The sequence below is a fragment of the Neoarius graeffei genome, chromosome 21 (assembly GCF_027579695.1).
Source record: "Neoarius graeffei isolate fNeoGra1 chromosome 21, fNeoGra1.pri, whole genome shotgun sequence".
NCBI lineage: Eukaryota > Metazoa > Chordata > Actinopteri > Siluriformes > Ariidae > Neoarius > Neoarius graeffei.
The window spans coordinates 8097961-8120775 of NC_083589.1; the positions used below are offsets into that span (position 1 = coordinate 8097961).

At 41.3% G+C, this 22815-nt stretch overlaps 1 gene segment (V, D, J or C); it reads left to right on the forward strand.

Moving 5' to 3' along the window:
- Positions 1–22815, forward strand: part of LOC132869689 (immunoglobulin kappa constant-like) — a 114943-nt gene that overhangs the window by 46417 nt on the left and 45711 nt on the right. Inside the window, 1 exon segment of the C gene segment in view lies at positions 1838–1889. Coding sequence covers positions 1838–1889 — 52 coding nt within the window.

The window sequence follows — 22815 nt, forward strand, 5'->3', positions numbered from 1 at the left end:
TCAGCTAACGACGCCCAGAAGTGAGGACATTGCAATCCCATCATCGCTGTCAGGCCATTGTGCCATGCTCAGTGGTGAGGACAAGGACATCCCGACACCCCGTCCCACCACTCAGCAGGAGTCGGAGCAGGACAGCAGCTCGGAGTCAAAGTGTGTTTCAGTGCTCAAACTGTTGGGCTATTAAGTTGGGATTTTTTACAATGTAATAAAATGCATTATTCCCTTATACTCATGTTTTATTATTTGACATTTGCATGGTAAATTAACATACACTCAAATAAAAACAGCAAATGAGGTGGTCTTCTTCCCTTCTACAATGCTACACACTACACGATCGGTTCCTTGGTTCCTCCTCAATATATATACCCAGAGTTTTGCCCCTCATGTCACGTGCAGGTCGCATACGCTGCTTGCACGCCACACATGGGGTAGAAAGTGAGATGAATTTCTGTCTTGCACGCTGCACAAATAGCAAGTGTGGAATACTTGTGAAATCCTTCTGAGGCGCGTCACTCATACAATGACCGTGCCTCAATCATGCGTCTTACTGTCATCGCAAAAAGCCCCTACTAGCCGCGCTGCTGACTTGGTTCGGGTGTACAAAAGGAATACGGGTCTCATACGTAGTGTATGCGTTCTTGATTAGTCGCAAGACCTGTAGAACTTGCATGTGCAGAACCAAAAGTCTCCACGGGCAGTCTGCAACCTTCTACTGAGCTGAACACACACAAGTGTCGCGCAAGTCTCAAGCATAATTTTGCCAAATTTTTTTATGGTAGACGGCCCGTAGCAGCACGTACGGCGGGTTGTGAGTGAGGCTTAAGCAGCTACAGACAATGGATGGATAAAGTTATTATAATAAAATATGAACTTGATAATACTGTAAGACAGTAAATCATATACGCAACAAATTATAACTATAATAAATACTTAACTGTGTAAAATGGGATAAAGATAATTAGTAAGCAGTGAATCAGAATGATCAGGACTTTGTTTGTCTGTCCACAGCTGAGAAAGGTGGACTCCTCTCACAGATGTGTGTGTATTAGTGAGTTAGTGTGGTGTGTTTTCTCTCGTCCACAGTGTGTGTCATTGTGCTGTATCACATCCTCCCCCTCAGCACCTGCAGTCGCTCCCAGCTGCAGCAGTGCTTCTCTGTGCACTCTCACTGACCCAGGTTTTTGTACGACGCTCTAACACTGTGTGAACACATAGCTACTACTGATATAATGTCTACTCTGACAGTAGTAATCTCCTGCATCTTCAGTCTGGACTCCACTGATGGTCAGAGTGAAGTCAGTATTCGATCCACTGCCGCTGAAACGAGCTGGAGTCCCTGACTCTAATTCAGTAGCCCAGTAGATCAGGGGTTTAGGAGCTTCTCCAGGTTTCTGCAGGTACCAGGCGAGATAGTTACCACTATCCACTCTGCTACTGGTTCTACAGTTGATGGTGACTGTGTTTCCTGGAGCAACAGTTTGCACTGAAGGAGTCTGAGTCACAGTCACCTGACCTCTGGATCCTGAAGAGAAACATAGATTGTGTTTGTAAGCTCTAAAGTGGTGTAGAATTCGTATGAAATGAAGTGTGTGAGGCTGTGAGTTGATGTTAAACTCTCACCTTGAGTCCAGAGGGCCAGTGTGCAGATGAAGACGCTGATCAAAGTCATGGTTGCTGTGGGTGAAGTTGCTGAGCAGCAGCTCTCAGTCATGAAGTGTTAAAGTCACAGGGCTATAAACACTCGCAGAGCACTGAAGCATGGACTGATAATGCAAAGTGTGTGTGTGTGTGTGTGTACTGCAGTGTGATGGAGGTTTTTGTCCGACGGTTTCATTAGAATGTATCACTGTGGGACACTTTTGGCGGAGGCTCCAAACTCATCGTGAACAGTAAGTGTGTTTTCTTCTTTAAGCAAAAAATTCATTTCAGGTTTTACAAAGTAAAGGATAAATAAACTTAAAGTGAACAGGTTATTTATGTTTATAATTGTGTAATTGATTTTATTGTGTGTTATTTTGCTCTGATGAGGAATACATTTCAGTATCAGAACAGATCCCATATCAATGTTCTTAAACATTCAACAAATGCACAATTATTTATGTTAAATATGTAATAATTACACTCTTGCGATAAATTCAACATGCAATAACTCTGCAGTTACTCTATAATAAACATTTAATAAATATAGTGAGTGTGTGCTGATGTAAAATCCAGATGAAAGCTGCTGTGTGTGTTTGTGTTAAACGATGAATATTTCTGTCATCAGCTACATTTGTATTTGCTGCAGTTAAATGTGCTGAAGGTTTGAACTATAAAGTAATAAAACTTGTTCTAAAATTATTTTCCCAGATAAATTACAGAGTGGAACATGTTTGTTTTGTTGCTGCACTGAAACTGATGTCACATAATAAAGTAGTGAATGAAACTCAGTCATGAAGTCAGACTTTATTCGACTTAATTCCTCTGTAAGATCAGTCAGTTCCACAAAGTTGCAGAAATATTTCATCCTCATTCCTAATTGTGTGTGAATGAGGTGTCTATGATGTGTTTGTGTGTTTCTCCTCTCCAGCGGGTTCCACAGCTCCCTCCGTGTCTCTGCTCCCTCCGTCCCCTCTGCAGCTGTCTGAGGGATCGGCCTCGCTGCTCTGCCTGCTGTCTGGCTACTCTCCACAGGGGGCGCTGGTGAGCTGGACAGTGGACGGCTCAGAGGTGAAGAACGGGGTTCTGAGCAGCGCAGAAGTAGAGAAGAACGGCCGTTACAGCCGCAGCAGCACCCTGACCCTCAGCAAAGACCTCTGGGAAAAGGGGGAGGAGTTCAGCTGCACGGTCTCCCATAACAACGCCAATCATCCAGTCACGTTCAGAAAGAGTCAGTGTGAAGGCTAGTGGATCCAACATAGAGTTTAACATGGAGCTGCTTATGATCCATCTACAATAGAGTTTCAATTCTACACAATGCTGACATTTCTGTCTTTCCTCTCTTCACTGTCCTGTTGCTCTTCCTGTAGTTTGTGCTGAAATAAAGCTGAATTTTGAACGTTGTCTGTTCTTTTATTGGAGTTAATAGTGATGATCAGTGTGATGAGAGAGTGTGATTAGCTGTAGATTCAGTGCTGTGTTTTGTGCTTCAGTGAGTTTGACTGAAGGAAGTTGAACATCTGGTGAAGTTTCTGCTCTATTCTGGGAGAAATGAAACGATTCCGTCCTGTTCATGCAAATCTCACTGACACCTCACTGCTCTCTCTCTCTCTCTCTCTCTCTCTCTCTCTCTCTCTCATCAAATTACTTTTTCATGAACCATATCTTGAACCTCACACCAACTGTTAAGTCCTGTTTTACCAACACATTGTCCTTTATATTCGCTCAGTCTCACAGAAGTTTTCGGTGATCATGATCTACATTCTACACGAGTGTCTTTGGTTTTGCATTCAGGTTCTTTTATCATAAAACTGCATCAACACACAAATGCTATATTTTCTAAAGTCCGAGATTGACTAGACCTATGTGTCGTATGTCCCGAACACAAATTTTTTGCAGTGAACAGGATGAACAGTTGTTTTGTCATCAGATTATTTTCTCTTTCATTCTGAGATAGCCTACTTGCTATTGGTGCCATAATTAAAAGCAATGGTTCGGTTCACCAATTTGCTGTTTGACGGGTTACAGGATTATTGAGTCACTTATTTAAACAAGAGCTTTGCCAGTCACTAAATCTTGACAAAGCACATCTGACTCTTTTCAGAGACCTCCACACATCTGTAAGTTGTGAGAGGGGTTGTGAGGAGTACAGGGATTTTTTTATGGAGAGGGACAAGTGGTTATTGAGTTGCTTTTGTCTCCCAAAGCATCCAGGTTGATGGTGTGGCAGCACAGGGAGCGGAGGACACTTACTTTTTCTCTTTCTCTGTCTGTCTCTCAGCTCAGGGTTTCCTGGCTCTCTGGGCCTCCAGGCTGGTTTGTCTAGCTGAAGGCTGAACACCACTGATGCCTGGCTCTGATTAAACTGAAACTTCATTAAAATGAGGCTCTGTATATTTAAAGGAAGAGAAAATGTCAACTAAATACATGCATGTTTTGGTTGCGTGTAACATTGAGAGCCTGTAAGAAATGTTTCAGGCATATTTGACCATTTATGAGAAAGTTGTGAGCGTTTTTGTATCGCTGCTCTAATGCCACCAGTAGGCTGCCATGTTGCCTGTTGGAAGGGCGATGCATGACGTCATTTGGGTGCAAGGCTGAGTGTCGCTCTTCAGTACTGAAGGGGCAAAGCAAAAGGTCTACGAAGGTGACAATGTCAGTTTTTTCACTAAACATCTGAAATCGTGTATTAATGAGCTCCAACCCTGATTTATTGACAAACCTGAACTCTTTACCTGTAAAATGAGGCTGAAACTATGCATTATACTACTCGTTAGCATGCTTAGCATGCTGTCGACTCATTCATGAAAAACTTCCTCTTAAAGACGTCCCCAGGCTAGCCTACTGTAATTACCGTGGTAGACAGTCCAACCCACGCGGTAATGCAGAAAGAGGTTAAACAAACACTGCTTTACTATACAGGATTCATGTGAACATTACAGGAGGATGCACTTGTACGGAAAAAGGTGGAAATATTGCCAGAAACACCCGAGCTGCAGGTATGGTATGGATTTATTTGGTAAAATTCACACATGTAAAAGGTACAGTATAAACAGCACTGAGGAAAACACAAAGATTTAAATACACTTATTTCCACTGTGGTCTTCTTGATGACAGCAGGAAACAATAAAATAAAGGAGACAATAATACAATTTTGTCAATTTATATACAACAATGAAAAAGTCATAAACAAAAAATATACACTAAGTGTAATTATCACAGAGTGCAACTAGATCAGCTCGTGAATCTGTAGTTTACATCATAATCTATCTTCATAACTCTATTTTAAAAATGGGTTTTCTTTTCTTTAAAAGACGACTGCAGAACCATATAATTTTTGGTGGCGAGTTTGAGATCTGGCCATTTTTTCATCACCTCGATGTAAAGATTTCTGATATAAGCGATTATATTAGACTACTTTTATAGAGGATAAAATGTCGGCTCTATATTTCATGGATGTAGAAGTTAAATATTGAACCATCAGCTGTACTTTGATTGTTGATGGAAATGCTCTTGACCCCAGCAGTGATTTCTTTCCACACTGCATTTTTCTCACTTCCTATGATGCTACTTTTCAGGCTGCAAAAAATAAATCATTTGTTCAATTGGAAAATGTATATCTTGCTCATTTAAATGTTTTTAAATGTTTAAATGATAGTGTAGCTTGGTATGAGAAAACAAAATATTCAAATGTATCTATGAATAAAGGTAAAATACTGTTGCTGTCTTCAAAAGGGATATAATATCAGTATAATTTGACATGATTCAACAATACAGTATATACAAACCTATACAATTTACCAATATATATGTATGCAAGATAAGAACTAGTCAGAGTCTTTGCTTTCGCTTTTTTTTTACCCCCTCGCGGATGCACGATCTGTCGCTGTTGTTGTTGGAGTCACGCTGGCTGCCGGTTTTGCCGAGATACGACAAAATCGTACTTGTTTTCTTGACGTTTTTGTCGAAATCTTGTCCCAAAGAAACAATCCTCTTCTTGGGAGGCATGTTTGTTGTGCCGCATTGAATTCTGGGAGATGCATGGCGGAAACTACCGAACACTGCCGAGGTAGTTGTCGGGTCCTCCCGGCGGGTATTAAAAGTGATGAAATCTTACATCGGAAAATAGCAACTGCCCTTATTTGGTTGTCGTCGCCTTTCGTCGGTATTACGTAAATATTGCTCAACTTTGACCTGGAAAACGCCATCAGGTTCGCGCGGCACAGGTTTCAGTTTATTTACAGCGCCGCTAGTTTGCTAAATTGAGAACCATTGTATCCCGAGCTTGATTTTTTTCATTCTGCAAAATTGCAGGTTATTTAATTTTTCTTCTGCAATCTTGAAAATCATTCTGCAAAATGCAGACTGCAGACGGGTATTTTGAACACTGTTCACTGATTTACAGTGTAATGGGTTAGATGCTTATTCAGATATTTAAACAAGAGCTTTGTTTGTCAATAAATATCGACAATGGCACATCTGGCTCTGTTAGAAGACTTCTACACATCTGTAAGTTGTGAGAGGGTCTTTAGGGAGTGCAGAGATTTTTCTATGGAGCATTACAAGCGGCTATTAAGTTGCTTTTGTCTTCCAAAGTGTCCAGGGTGGTGGTGTGGCAGCAAAGGGAGGGAGGACACTTATACTCTCTCTCTCTCTCTCTCTCTCAGCTCATGGTTTCCTGGCTCTCTGTGGCTCCAGGCCAGTTTGTCTAGCTGAATGCTGAATACCACTGGTGCCTGTCTCTGATTAATCTGAAACATCATTAAATGCAGAAATTAAAAAAAAGTCGTTTTTGTTGGCGAGTTTGAGATCTGACCCTTTTTTCATCGCCTATAGTTTTATGATAGACATTATTGTCTTAGGCTACAGGACAATATATAGGCTATACATATATCATCTCATCTCATTATCTCTAGTCATTTTATCCTGCTCTACAGGGTCGCAGGCAAGCTGGAGCCTATCCCAGCTGACTACGGGCGAAAGGCGGGGTACACCCTGGACAAGTCGCCAGGTCATCACAGGGCTGACACTTTTGCTGCTTTTCCACTACCAACGCGGCTGAGTTGGGCTGAGCCGTGCCGTGCTGAGTTGGGCTGAGTCAAGCTGAATGGGGCTGTTTGAGTTGCATTTTGACTACAACCATGCTGAACCGTGCTGGCTGGAAGTGGGTGGACACATTGGGTGGAGTTAGCGAAAGTGGGTGGATGTCACGTGATGTTGTTAGGCAGCACAAACAGTGACATCAGTGATCTTTTAAGCGGTAGTCTCACGACCCGGATAGTAAACAATAAACATGGAGTCGTTAGTGTTGCTGGTCTTGGTGCTGTGGTTTGTTGTCACCGACAATACCAACAGATACTAGCAAGAGTGTATAGATGAGGCGAGGCACATAAGGCTTCAGAAATTCTTGTAATTCGTAATTTTTCTTCTTCCGGGTTTACGGTGTTTACAGATCCCAGCGTGCTCACGGGGCGTGTGTGGGCGTGTGAGGACACTCCTCCTCACCAATCAGTGCACAGGGGAGTGTCTTCTCATGCCCCTAGCCCCACTCGGCTCGGGTTTGGCTCGCTTCAGCCCCACTCCAAAACGGTGCGAGTTTTGGGTGCTAAGCAGGGCTGAAACGAGCTGAGTCATGCTGCTCTGAGATAGTCGAAACGCGAGCCGTGTCGGGCTGAAGTGAGCTGAAGCGAGCTGAAAAAGGGTAGTGGAAAAGGGCCAATAGACACAGACAACCATTCACACTCACATTCACACCTACGGTCAATTTAGAGTCACCAGTTAACCTAACCTGCATGTCTTTGGACTGTGGGGGAAACCGGAGCACCCGGAGGAAACCCACGCGGACACGGGGAGAACATGCAAACTCCGCACAGAAAAGCCCTCGCCGGCCACAGGGCTCGAACCCGGACCTTCTTGGTGTGAGGCGACAGCACTAACCACTGCACCACCATGCTGCCTGGCTATACATATCACAGATATATTAATTTCAGGAAATATGGAAACATCAGCTGGAGTTTGACTGTTGAAAAAAAAGTACATAATGCCGTTGAATGTAGCACTGATTTCTTTCCACGCTGCATTTTTCTGACTTCCTATGATGCTACTTTTCAGGCTGCAAAATATAAAAAATTTGTTCAATTGGAAAATGTATGTCTTGCTCATTTAAATATTTTTACACAGTGTTCATGGTCACCAGTTTGAATTCGTTTGATAGCAAATTAATTAATTTCATTTCATCATGAAAAACTTGTGCAAATTCATCAGATATCATATTTGCAGAGTCAAACAGGGCTGGTCCACTTGGACCTCGATATAACGACTTAAACGTACAAAGCAAACGTAATTCACCTTCTACATGGACACTTTATGATTTTTCCCAACCTGAGGAGTTTAAAACAGTTTTTCCAGAAGCTTACAACAAGAATGTTCAGACACTAAAATGTAGCTTTTCTTCATCTAATATACAGAACATTCAACATTTCAGCTGCAAAGATACATTTTTATAAGAGAAATAAATAAAACCCTCAGCAGTAAGGAGATGAAGCGATGTCAGTTGTTAAAAAGAGTGTGTTGAACATTTATAACCAATCAAATAATAATAATAATAATAATAATAATAATAATAATAATAATAATAATTTTTAATGCCTTTCACTATCCCATGTTTGCTGTACAGAAGAAAAAAAAAGACTAAGCTGTAAGAGATGAAGAGAACTGTTGATGGAAGAGACAAGTCTTCAGCTGAGATTTGAAAGTAGAGAAAGAAGAGCAATCATGGAGAGATAGAGGAAGAGCGTTCCAGAGTTTGGGGGTCGTGGCACTGAAGGACCTGCCCCCCATGGTGGAAAGTCTGGTGTGTGGGACAGAAAGTAGGTTGTTGCTGGAAGACCTTTGTAGGTGCAATCAGTTTTAAGTGATCAATCTACTTAAATCAGTCTCATTGATAATCTCATTAAATCAGTCTCATTGAATCAGTCTCATTAATCAATACCATTAATTTTGGTGCTTAATAATAAATTACCAAACAGTCAAATTATGGTATATTCCAAATTATTATGATCACTTACCATATTACATAGCTCATATGCACCTTGGAATTCTTTTGAGATTGGGCTACTTCAAAAATATTAGGCACAACAAATAAACACACAGTTTCAATAATAATTGAATTTATTATAATAAAGATAAAAATGAATAATGGCAGTTGAAATATATACAAATATGATATATACTTGATGAGCGTGTGCGTGTGAGAGTGTGGGGGGGTGACCACACGTTTCTAAGTAGAACAAAAGAGTTAGCTTTAGTTGCTAGCTAAGATGTGTTTGTGTGTATGTGTCCACGTGGTGGAGGCCTAGCTTGGTTGCTAGCTAAGACAAAGGAATGTTATCTAAGTAGAACAAAGGATTAGCTCTGTTGCTAACTAAGGTGTGTTTGTGGGTGTGAGGCCTTGTGGCCACGTGGTGTAGTAAAACAAGAGAGTTAGCTTTGGTTGCTAACTGAGATGTGTTGTGAGGCCTGTGGCCTAAACAAAAGAATTAACCCTGGATGAGTGTGACCACATGGTGGGAACAAAAGAAATCTGGTTTGCTAGCTAAGGTGTGTTGTGAGGCCTGTGGCCTAAACAAAAGAATTAACTCTTGATGAGTGTGACCACGTGGTGGGAACAAACGAGTTAGCTCTGGTTTGCTAGCTAAGGTGTGTTGTGAGGCCTGTGGCCTAAACAAAAAGAATTACTCTAGGTGAGTGTGACCACGTGTTCCTAGGTAGAACAAAGAATTAGCTGATAGCTAACCCACTAGCTCATAACCTTACTAAATCCACTGAAACCTTGATGAGGTCAAAATATGTGTAATAATGAAATTAAAGTGTTAGACAGGGATAGAGAGAAGCATGCAGAGCCTATCTGTTAAGCAATTGAGAGATCAAAACAAAATAGAACAATAATTAATTCAATACCCTGAGGGTCTACAGTGTACACATTTAAACCATTCCTGAGTTTAAATTCACACTTCTTCATAAAGCTAATTCCTAAGACTAGTTTTTCTGCCCAAAAAATGCCTGTCTCTTACTTCAGTATCTCACCTCTACGCGAGATTATGAGAATGTGTTCCGAGACTTTTGGAGTTTCACCATTGTGGAGACCTCCATGAAGCACAGAGAATTTCTTGGTCTGACGCGTGGTCGTTCGTGATGAAAAGAAAATGTCTGATCAGATAATGTGCACAGCGCTTTTTAATTAGAAGGATCTGGTCGCTTCTAACCTTAAATTAACTGCTTGGGCAGCAGTTTTGTAATGTTACTGATAATAGACAAACAAACCGGCTGTAGCTCAACCGAGAGAGAGATAGCATGATTTAAGTGGTTCTACCGTGGCCAAGGGTAAACAAAAAACATGTTGAATCGTTTTCTCGGGAGAAAGACATCTTTTCTTGGGTTTTCTGGTGCGGGGTATCTCTTTATGTCCAGATGGCTTGACATCCAAGACAAGAGAGAACCTCTTTATGTCTGTTCCAGCGGGGGTACAGAAGCCAAAGAGAAAGACGGAAGTGTTGCTCCGTTACTTATGCCTTCATGGAGGATGTGACATAGGTGATCCCGCCCCAGCGTGACATAGGCCATCGCGGAAGTGGGTTGATGGGATTTGTAGTTCTTAGGCGGACTGTGGTTGCGTCACTTATAGGCTCATGGAGGAAGTGACGTAGGTGATCCCGCCCCGGCGTGACGTAGGTCAACGTGGAAGTTGGTTGGTGGGATCTGTAGTTTCTTAAAGGGACTGTGGTGTTGTACTTACACCTTAGTGAGCGAGAGGGAGTGTAGGGGGTCAGTAGTTCCCTAAGCTATATAGGAGCAAGATTATGTGGGGCTTTGAAAGAGATAAGCAAGATTTTAAATTTGATATGGGACAGAACCGGTAGCCAGTGTAGCTGAGAGAGAATGGGGTGATGTGAGCGGAGCGTTTAGTATGAGTTAGAAATGTAGCTGCAGAGTTCTGAATATAGTGAAGCTTTTGTAAAGATTTTCCATCATAAAACTATGAACCAGAGTTTTGTATTGTTATTTGTCAGAAGGGGACAAAGATGAGCAATGTTCAGCAGGTAAAAGAATGCAACTTTGGTGAGAGACTTTATATGAATATCAAAAGTGAGTGATGGATCAAATACGACTCCAAGATTTCTGACAACTTGAGGAGGCTTAAAAAGCACACCATCAAAATTAAGAGAAAAGTTGGATGAGTCAGATAGTAGGGATTTGGGGCCAACAAGTAGAACTTAAGTTTTCTCAGTGTTTAAATTGAGAAAGTTTTCCTGCAACAAAAGCTTAAAATCTGAGATACAGTCAGTCAGTGTACTGGGAGCGGAGTCTGTGAGTGAGTCTGTACTGAGACAGAGCTCAATATCTTCTGCATACCAGGGAAATTTAAGGGCATGGTGATGACTCATATGACCAAGGGGTAGGATGTAAATTAAAAAGAGAAGGGGTCCAAAAACTAATACCTGAGGGACCCCAAACTGAACAGAAGAGGTGGTGGACTTGTGTGAACCGAGTCTGATAAACTGTTGTCTGTTTGGAAGATATGACCTAAACCACTGAAGGGTTATGTCAGCCATACCAAGAGAGGAGAGACAGGAAATGAGTGCATTATTGTTAACAGTGTCAAAAGCAGCACTTAAGTCAAGGAGGAGGAGAATTTTGAGAGAACCACTGTCAGGAGACCTGCGGTGATCATTAACACCGTGGAGAAGAGCTGTCTCAGGCCAGTCATTTTGAAGGAAACCAGGTTGAAAGGGCTCATGGAGTGTGTTTTCATTAAGAAAGGTGTGGAGTTTTATAGCTACCACTGCTTCCATCACTTTGCCTAGAAAGGGAAGAGTTGAGATGGGTTTATAACTGGAAAGAGATGTTGGCTACAAATTGGGTTTCTTCAGGACAGGGGTCACCACAGCAGTTTTGATGGTAGTAGGGACAGAGCCAGAAGAGAGACATGTATTTATTAGTAAGTCAAGAGGAGTATTAAATCATGATGAACATGTCTGAATAGTGGGGTGGGGGTGGGGTCTAACAGACAGGAAGAAGGATGAGACTTATTGATGAGTTCAGTGACAGAAAGAGAGTCAACAGATGTGAAGCAAGTGAGTTTTGTAGGCAGAGTAGGAACATCAATGGGTGAGAATATATGGGAAGTAGAAGGAAAACAGAGATGGATTTGGCCAATTTTGTGATTAAAATAATGTAAAAATAGCGAACATTGCTTAGCTGTATTAGAGCATCCTAGTACAGGAGAGTGGAGGAGTTTAACAGTTTTGAAGAGTGTTCTTGGCCGAGACTTGGCACCATTTAGGCTGCAGGAGTAGTAGTTGGAGTGAGAACCATTTAGGGCATCCCTATACTGGTGGATATGTTCAGTGTAGAGTAGTAAATGCACAGTAAGGGCACATTTCTTATAAAGCCACTCAAGACACTGGCTCGTGGCCTTCATTACTCTCAGCTCGTGAGTAAACCAAGAACAATTGTGTCTGGCTGGAACATGCCATTTCCTTAACGTGGCTAAATCACTGAGCAATACAGAGATCGTGTCTTTATAAAGGGAAACCATTCCATCAGCGGAGGAGAGTTTATATAAATCAGATAGGGATGAGGACTGAAGAGAAGCAGCAAACAGATTGAAATTGACAGAACTAAGATTAGAAAAGGTGACAGAGATTTTATCCAAAGGAGGAGGAGAGGTAAAGTGAAAGCTGCATTCGATAAGTTTATGATCAGAGATACCAGAAACTGAACCAGACACAGAGATCTACTACTAGACAGAGATGTACTACTCAAAGCAGGAGAACAGATCAAATCAAGAATATGAGCATAAACGTGAACTGGAAAGCCAACATGCTGTATCACGTTAAAACACTGTAATACTGAGATGAACTCAGATGTGTCGGAGCAGTTCGCGTCAACATGGATTTTATATGGGGTGCCGACATCTGAGCAAGTTAAAAGTAGAGCTGCATCTATTTATTATTCTTGTAATTGAGTATTCTCTTAATTAGCCCATCGGGTAATTGGATAAGAAATAATTTTGATTTATTAAAGAGTAATTGCAAATATATAAGAGAAATAATAATAATAGTAAAAATAATTGTTCCAGCTACCATCCGCCGCCCTATTATATATAGCTATTTACATGTGGATGTGAAGTTGTGAGTTGGATCTCAGGCGCAGAGGGTCAGGTCATAACTGTAAGAAGGTGATGAAGGGTGTCCAAGGGGAGGGTGTATCCTGAGTGTTGTTTAAGTTTGGAGTGGATATATTGTCCAATTATATATAATCCGTTTACAAATTTTTCCAATGAGTGATGTGTACAGTATTCCTTGATTTCCAGTTCATGAGGATTGTTTTCTTGGCGATAGTCAGCGCTACTAGCAGTATTTTATTGCATGAGGTGCTTATATTGATAGCTGTTGTATCACCAAGTATACATAGGGTTGCTGGGATGTGACAGCCAAGAATGGTAGAGAGTGATTCTGTGACACTTAACCAAAACCTGTTGATTGGCGTGCAATGCCAGACAGCATGAATGTATGTGTCTGGGTTATTTTGCATGCAGTGAGAACACAGGTCAGAGTCAAAGCCCATTTTATATAGTTTCTGTGCAGTGAAGTGAAATCTGTGAAGTACCTTGTATTGTATGAATTGTAGATTGCTATTTTTTGTCATGAGGTAGATGTTTTTACAGATTTGGGTCCAGAAGTCGGCACCGGGAGTAAAGGACAAATCTGATTCCCATTTGTGATATGGTAGGCTTAAAGTTTTTTTTTCTAACCGAGATATAATTTTGTATATTTTGGAAAGAATTTTTTGGGGGGAGGGAATGTTGATCAACTCCATGATTGCTGAGGGGATGTCTAGGTTCGCTGTCTGGATATTAATTTTCGCTTGGATAGATGATTTAATTTGTTCGTATTCTAAAAAGTGTTTACTCTCAATGCCGTGCTTCTGGACCAAAAAAGGGAATGAAGCCAGATTTTTGTCTTGAATGTTGTGATGAAGTTGAGCGATGCCCTTGCCTATCCATGTGAGAAAATTGAGTGTTTTTTTTTTTGACATTGAAATCGGGGTTATTCCAAATCGGGGTGCAATTTGACGGTGCTACAGGTGAATCAGTGATGTGATAGAATTTCCACCAAGCTGTCAGACTAGATGATATTGTTAGCGCTTTGAAGGATGGATGGTTTTTAACTGACTGACTACAGAAAGGAAGGTCTGAGATCTGAATATCCTTGCAAATGGTTTGTTCTATGTCTAACCAGGTGTTGTCTGAGGGAGTGGGATGTAACCATTTGTATATGTAATGAAGCTGGTTGGCCAGGGCATAATGTTGGAAGTGTGGAGCCTCTAGTCCTCTGAGTATTTTAGGTTTTTGTAGAGTGGTCAGTTTGACTCTTGGTGTCTTTTTTTTCCAGTAGAATTTAATAATTGTTGAGTCTAGTGATTTAAACCGGGGGGCTGTGTCGGAATCAATGAGAATAAATAATTTATTTTGGGTAGTATTGACATTTTGACGACTGATATCCTGCCCATGATGGATAGTGGAAGGTTCATCCATTGCTGGAGATCATCATCTATTGAATTGAGCAGGGGGGTAAAATTTAGACTCAATAAGTCTGACAGCCTGGGGGAAACCTTTATCCCTAAATATGTGATATAATTAGTACATAGTGGGATAGGTGATGAATGGGCTGTCACATCCCAGCTGTTGGAGTGTAATGGAAGAATTGCAGACTTATTCCAATTGATTGAGTATTCAGAAATATTCGAGAATGTGTCAATAAGTTTAATGGTTTCTTTTACTGATACTGTGGGGTCTTGAAGAAAAAGTAGGATGTCGTCGGCATAGAGGCTGATTTTATGATGCATATTTAGAGTCTGAACTCCCTTAATGTGGGGGTTCTGAAGGATGGCAGCAGCTAGAGGTTCAATGAAGATGGTAAACACGGTACCTTTCAGCACTGATGGTGTCTTTCCAGATGTCTAAGCTGCCCATACCACACGCACTAATGCAACCCCATACCATCAGAGATGCAGGCTTCTGAACTGAGCGCTGATAACAACTTGGGTTGTCCTTCTCCTCTTTAGTCCGAATGACACGGCGTCCCTGATTTCCATAAAGAACTTCAAATTTTGATTCGTCTGACCACAGAACAGTTTTCCACTTTGCCACAGTCCATTTTAAATGAGCCTTGGCCCAGAGAAGACGTCTGCGCTTCTGGATCGTGTTTAGATACGGCTTCTTCTTTGAACTATAGAGTTTTAGCTGGCAACGGCGGATGGCACGGTGAATTGTGTTCACAGATAATGTTCTCTGGAAATATTCCTGAGCCCATTTTGTGATTTCCAATAAAGAAGCATGCTTGTATGTGATGCAGTGCCATCTAAGGGCCCGAAGATCACGGGCACCCCACCCAGTATGGTTTTCCGGCCTTGACCCTTACGCACAGAGATTCTTCCAGATTCTCTGAATCTTTTGATGATATTATGCACTGTAGATGATGATATGTTCAAACTCTTTGCAATTTTACACTGTCAAACTCCTTTCTGATATTGCTCCACTATTTGTCAGTGCAGAATTAGGGGGATTGGTGATCCTCTTCCCATCTTTACTTCTGAGAGCCGCTGCCACTCCAAGATGCTCTTTTTATGCCCAGTCATGTTAATGACCTATTGCCAATTAACCTAATGAGTTGCAATTTGGTCCTCCAGCTGTTCCTTTTTTGTACCTTTAACTTTTCCAGCCTCTTATTGCCCCTGTCCCAACTTTTTTGAGATGTGTTGCTGTCATGAAATTTCAAATGAGCCAATATTTGGCATGAAATTTCAAAATGTCTCACTTTTGACATTTGATATGTTGTCTATGTTCTACTGTGAATACAATATCAGTTTTTGAGATTTGTAAATTATTGCATTCCGTTTTTATTTACAATTTGTACTTTGTCCCAACGTTTTTGGAATCGGGGTTGTAAATGAGATATAATGAAACCATGAGCCAGAGTTTGTGCTTCATTACTTGTCAGAAGCAGATGAAAATGAGCAACGCTACGATGGTGAAAAAAAAATTAGTGAGTGACTGAACAGGGGTGTAGCAAGGATTTTTCAATGTGTGTGTGTGTGTGTGTGTGTGTGTGTGTCACACAATGACTGGCAAACTCGCAGGTTTGTAAATGAGAAAAAGATACATTGAATACATTTGAGAAAATAACGCAGTCTTTGCATCATTCTTTCATCTCATGTTGCAAGCTGTTGAGATGTCGGATAATGATTAGGCCAAATCAGCTTTATCTGGCAGTGTGGATAGCAGCTCGACATCTTACCAAGCTGACAGACTGTGGGCTTTTTTGAATGTGAAACTTGTCAATAAATGTATAGGAAATGTGAAATCATTATTAAAATCATTTTACAAAAAATTAACACATTCTTACTGCACATATCATCTGATGGACAACAGCCAAACATAGAACTTTTAATACAAGATGTTTTATTGGGTCCGGTTTCCCAAAGTAGCAGCAGAATTTTAACACAAAATAAATTATAATAATAAAATAAAAGTTCAAGTAATTATTGCAACAAAAATACTTTGTCTACAAAACGGAATACTGTATTGCACTATCTTTGCACTGCCTGATTAGATGCACATTACAGGACTATTACATAACAGACAGAGCCCATGACCCACTAATCCACCTCCCTTCAGAGGGCTGGATATAGTGGCCTGTCCCCACCCACTGGAAGATACCAATTACTTTACTGTATATTACCAACATCACATAAACCATACATTTACAGAACAATGTCAGGTCTAAGTGCAGGCCAATAATCTCTATAATTCATAAACAAAATACCCAATTACAATAAATGCATACTTTTTTTTTGTAACACACAAAATGCAGCTCTCGCCTACACAATCACAGATACGTAAAATAAAAGACCTGAACCTAACTAATGTGTGTGTGTGTGTGTGTGTGTGTGCAAGCTGTTATATGATTACTGTAACTGTGTATGGTCAGAAAAGACGATAGATAAGCGTAACCGTTGCACAATAACGCTACAAACACCCGCAAAGTTATTTAGCTGCAGCTTGTAGCTTCCAACATTACTATGTGTCAGTACAGTATAATGTGGTGCGGTGTAGTGTAACGCAGGGATAGACCTCAATCTGCAGAGCTCTGTGTCACAATCTGTATGCAGCCAGCTGGATGTTTTTCTCTTGCAAACGTGTGGCCACTTCATGTACCCCCGTATGCACTCGTTTAATGGTCTTCTGCATGTTAACTAGTTACAAACTTATAATAAAGCGAATACTTTACGATTTATTTGGTGTATACTGATGAAGTAAAGTTTTTTTTATTTTTATTTTTATTTTTTTATTATTATTATTGGGCGGCACGGTGGTGTAGTGGTTAGCACTGTCGCCTCACAGCAAGAAGGTCCTGGGTTCGAGCCCCGGGGCCGGCGAGGGCCTTTCTGTGCGGAGTTTGCATGTTCTCCCCGTGTCCGCGTGGGTTTCCTCCGGGTGCTCCGGTTTCCCCCACAGTCCAAAGACATGCAGGTTAGGTTAACTGGTGACTCTAAATTGACCGTAGGTGTGAATGTGAGTGTGAATGGTTGTCTGTGTCTATGTGTCAGCCCTGTGATGACCTGGCGACTTGTCCAGGGTGTACCCCGCCTTTCGCCCGTAGTCAGCTGGGATAGGCTCCAGCTTGCCTGTGACCCTGTAGAAGGATAAAGCGGCTAGAGATAATGAGATGAGATTATTATTATTATTATTTTGGCCACGGGAAGGGTGGCGGGCCAGGATTATAACATGGCAGTGCACCACTTTAAAAGCGCCCATGGAGAACACTGATCTTACCCTCGTCAACCGATGCAGATCTCTCTATTCTTATTGTCTTACTACTCATCGGCCAAAATGTTTCTAAGTAAAAGGCATTGTGGATGACAAATAGCAAAGATGTCAATGATCTTGTCAATGTCGATCGCTCTGCCATAGTGTATGTTCATCATCGCCAGTCCCAACTGCCGCTCTGTGGTCACGGTGCTTCGCAGGTACGTCTTCAGGCGTTTTAATGTACTGAAGGACCTTTCACACTCCGCCGAAGTAACCGGAAGAGTACAAAGGATGCGGAGGAGAATGTTTGTGTTGGGGTAGAAAACTGGATCACAGTCTCTAAGAGTGGTTGAGGCGCTGGTTGGAAGGGCTGATTTGTCAACTTGTGACCATTTATTACGCCAACAAAGAAGCTCCACATCAACCACATTTGGCGAAACTAGATCATCTTGATAGAACTTGTCTGCCGCGTCGACCGCGGTGTCAGGTGAGTTCATTAGTACTTGAGGTATCAAACACATCGGTTTGGAGACATTCATCTGGTCTTCACTGAAGCAGTTGTCCTTCTGGGTTATCAGGTGATCCATAAGAGGTATGCACAGTGAACACTGAAAGTACTGAAAAGGTGTTGTGGCAGGGCCGTTATCACGATGACGCTGTATGTTGGCGATTCTTGGCATTGTTGGCACAACATCCACATCTTTCGCCAGTTCAATGCTTGTCTCCTACCACCTTCTGAAGCTGGCCTCAGTCCGATCTCTGATAGCTCTCAGATCTGATTTAACGGCACCGACTTGTGTGTAGGCCTTGTAAATGTCACTGTCTCTTTTCTGCAGTTGCACGCTGAGTGGTTTAAGCACGGACAAATACTTCATTACTGTTATCAGGGTAACTATGAACTGAAAGTTTGTGATGGCTGTCAGAAAGCCGGTAGCCTTCGTGCGTGTTTCCTGGTCCCATTTCCAGGATCCTTACTCCTCGAGGTAGAGCTGCTCATTGGTCATAACCTCTGTTGTCTTCACAATTGCCTTAAAGAGGCTGTAGAATACCTCAAACGCCTCATGCCTTTCAACCCAACGAGTCCAGCAGAGACTAATTAACATGGTTCTTCGCGAGTCAGGGCATATGTTGTTGATCACTGCCTCCAACAACTCGTTTCATTTGGGAGAAAACTTGAAAAAACACCAGATTTCATTTAGAGTTCCCATCATGTTCTTAATCATAGGGATGTCGCAAGAGTGAACAAGTGCAAGATTTAAGCAATGTGCATTACAGTGCATATAGATTGCTTTGGGACACTTTCCCTTGATGAATGCTTGAGTACCCCTTACAGCTGAAGACATGCTGGATGATCCATCATAACCCTGACCTCTGCAGTTGGTTACGTCTAATGACCCGTTCTGCAATGCCTCAAGGATTGAAGTTGCTACAGCTTTTCCAGTGGTTCTTTCTAATGATATATATCCGAGAAACTCTTCATGTATCTTACAAGTTTCATCTATGAAATTAATAGATATACAAAGTTGCACAGTATTCGAAACGTCAGTAACTTCATCGGCAAGGATCGCGAAAAAAGGTGCATTCTCGGGAATTTCGCTAGTTATCTGGTTTCTCAAGTACTCCATTATTATATTAATTAAATCATTCTGAATAGTTGACGATGTATAGGTGGCGTTGCGTGTGCAGCTGCTTAAGTGCTTCGCAATAACTTCATCCCCAGCTTCTGCACGGAAGTTTAGAAGTGCAAGGAAATTTCCTTGATTGTTGCTCCCTAGGGCGGCACGGTGGTGTAGTGGTTAGCGCTGTCGCCTCACAGCAAGAAGGTCCTGGGTTCGAGCCCCGGGGCCGGCGAGGGCCTTTCTGTGTGGAGTTTGCATGTTCTCCCCATGTCCGCGTGGGTTTCCTCCGGGTGCTCCGGTTTCCCCCACAGTCCAAAGACATGCAGGTTAGGTTAACTGGTGACTCTAAATTGAGCGTAGGTGTGAATGTGAGTGTGAATGGTTGTCTGTGTCTATGTGTCAGCCCTGTGATGACCTGGCGACTTGTCCAGGGTGTACCCCGCCTTTCGCCCATAGTCAGCTGGGATAGGCTCCAGCTTGCCTGTGACCCTGTAGAACAGGATAAAGCGGCTAGAGATAATGAGATGAGATGAGATGTTGCTCCCTATAATTTTAGACTCGTTATGCCCACAAAGAGCAATATTTTGCTTCCCACAAAATATTAAACAGGATATAATGCTCCTCAGAACCTTGCGGTTGTAATCTATTTGCGCGACTCTTGACGATTCTAGAACAGAAGATATCGCATTTTCTGGATTGTGCATTCTCTTTGTTTTAAATATTTTTATTAGGATTTTTTTTTTCATACAAACAAGAACATTACACAATACAAAAAATAAAAATAAAAATAAAAATAATTGATAATGAAATTCTATTATGTAATAATTAAATATTAAAACTGCACAGTACAAATTAAACCAAAAGGAAAAAAAAAACCTAAAATAAATAAAAAAAGGGAGTGAGAGGGTCCGTCAGTTAGGGGGCAGAGACTGGAGAGAGTGGAAGAATGTAAGAAAGGGAAGCCACTTGTTATAAAATTTAGCAGAGTTACCGTTCACTGAATATCTGATCTTTTCCAACTTTAGAAAAGACATGACGTCAGTGAGCCACTGACGACTCGAGGGAGCTTTAGTCGACTTCCAGTGGAGTAGAAGGTGGCGTCTTGCCAGTAAGGAAGTAAAAGCTAAAATATCCAATTGATGAGAGGTAAACCGGTTATGGTCCTCTGGGAGCCTGAATATGGCAACATGGGGGGAGACTTTTATGGTCACTGATAGTATTTTAGACATGGTATCAAAATAATTCAACCAGAACAAAGAGAGTAGCGGACAAGAGTAGAACATATGGGTTAAATTGCAGGATGAGGCATGACATTTGTCGCATTTGTCAGCAATACTGGGATAGATTTGAGACAATCGAGCTTTGGAAAAATGGACTCTAAACAGTACTTTAAACTGTATAAGTGTGAGACGAGCACAGGATGAGCTTGTGTGAATTTTCTTAAGAGCAGTGTCCCACCAGTCATCCTCCAAGTTTAGATCCAGTTCATCTTCCCAGGCAGCCTTAACTTTAGTAACTGGTGAGCAATCAAAAGAAAGAAGTTCGTTATAAACTTTAGAAATAAATGATTTTTGAAGTGGATCGCGGTTTAAAAACACCTCCCAGTGTAGAGTAGGCGGTAAGGAAGGAAAAACTGGAAACAAAGCTTTAGCGCAGTGCCTAATTTGAAAGTATCGAAAGAGATGAGAAGGTGGGAGATGAAATTCTCTTGAGAGATCTATAAAGCTGCGAAAAATACCATCCTTGTAAAGGTCTTTAAAACATTTCAGGCCTTTATTATGCCATGCGAGAAAGGTTGAATCTGTAAACGGAGGTTGAAATAAATGATTCTTCAGTAAAGGAGCTAATGTAGATGCTGACTTAAATTTGAAGTGCTTCCTAAACTGATACCAAATTTTAAGTGTGGAGAGAACCACTTGATTATTTGTAAAGCCAGAGGGGTTAGATGGAATAGAAGAGGTAAGTAAAGCAGGTAAGGAGGATGAAACACATGACTGTGCCTCCAAGTTGCACCATGGCAGATTGGTAGATTTGAACCAAAATGAAATTTTATGAATATGTGCCACCCAATAATACAGTTGGAAATTCGGAAGTGTCAATCCACCATTGAATTTACATCTCTGAAGTATGGATTTACGGATCCTGGGAGCCTTTCCACACCATAAAAAAATCAGAAATAGTTTGATCAATTGTTTTAAAAAACTGCTTTGGCAGGAAAAGTGGGAGACAATGGAACAAAAATAGAAATTTGGGCAAGATGTTCATTTTAACTGTGTGAATTCTTCCAATTAACGAGAGAGGCAAGCTTCTCCATCTTTGGAAGTCAGATTTAATTTTAGACATTAAAGGTAAAAAATTAGCAGAAAAAAGTGACTTTAACGTTCTGGTAACGCTGATCCCAAGATACCTAAAGCCAGACAGATTCATCTTAAAAGGGACGTCTGACTGTGTAAGCTGTGATGCTGAAGCATTAATAGGATAGCATTCGCTTTTAGAGATATTCACTTTATAGCCTGAGAATGATCCAAATCTCTGGAAAGCAGCTAAAATTGTGGGAATGGAAAGGACAGGATCTGAGACATATAACAATAAATCATCAGCATAAAGTGACAACTTAAATTCTGTGCCCAATCGTGAGATCCCTCTAAAAGTTGAGGAGGACCTCAGAAAGATTGACAAGAGCTCTATAGCTAGTGCGAACAATAGAGGAGATAGGGGACACCCCTGTCTGGTACCACGGGTTAGAGTAAAAAAACTGGATTGGATGCCATTAGTGGAGATGCTTGCTTGTGGAGATGTATAAAGGAGACGTATCCATGAAATGAAGCCATTTCCCAGTCCAAATTTCTTTAGTACAGTAAATAAATAGTCCCATTCAACCCTGTCGAAAGCTTTTTCTGCATCAACCGAGATTACTACTTCGGGTGTTGTTGTGGTAGTTTTAGAATAAATAATATTTAGGAGTGTGCGGACATTAAAAAATAACTGCCGCCCCTTAACAAATCCAGTTTGCTCATGTGAGACAATAGTTGGTACAATGTTTTCCAGGCGACAGGCCAAAGCTTTAGCAAGGATCTTAGCATCTACATTTATTAATGAGAGAGGTCTGTATGAGCTGCAGAGATTTGGATCCTTATCTTTGTTTAAGAGGAGACTTATGGAGGCTTGCCTTAAAGTGGGAGGGAGAGTGCCATGTTCCAGTGATTTTTTATAAACAGCATCCAGTTAAGGGAGCAGTTTTTCCTGAAATCTCTTAAAAAATTCCACTGGGAATCCATCAGGGCCAGGAGCTTTGTTATTTTGCATGCTACTCACAGCGAGAGTGATTTCTTCTACTGTTAATGGGGAGTCTAGTTTTTTAGCAGCATCTAAGCTTAACACAGGAAAATTGAGGCTATCTAGGAATGAATTCACTTCAGTGGTGTCAGGTGGAGATTCAGACGTATATAAAGAGGAGTAAAATGAGTGAAAAACAGAATTAATGGTAATGGGATCCTTATGCAATGAGCCAGATGAATCTTTTATCTGAAGGATCATACGTGAGGCTGCCTGGCGACGTAGTTGATGAGCCAGGAGCCGACTTGCCTTGTCGCCATGTTCATAATATGTGGAGCGTGATCGTAAGAGAAGTCGCTCTGCATCACTAGTGGTGATGAGATCAAATTCAGTCTGTAAATCAACACG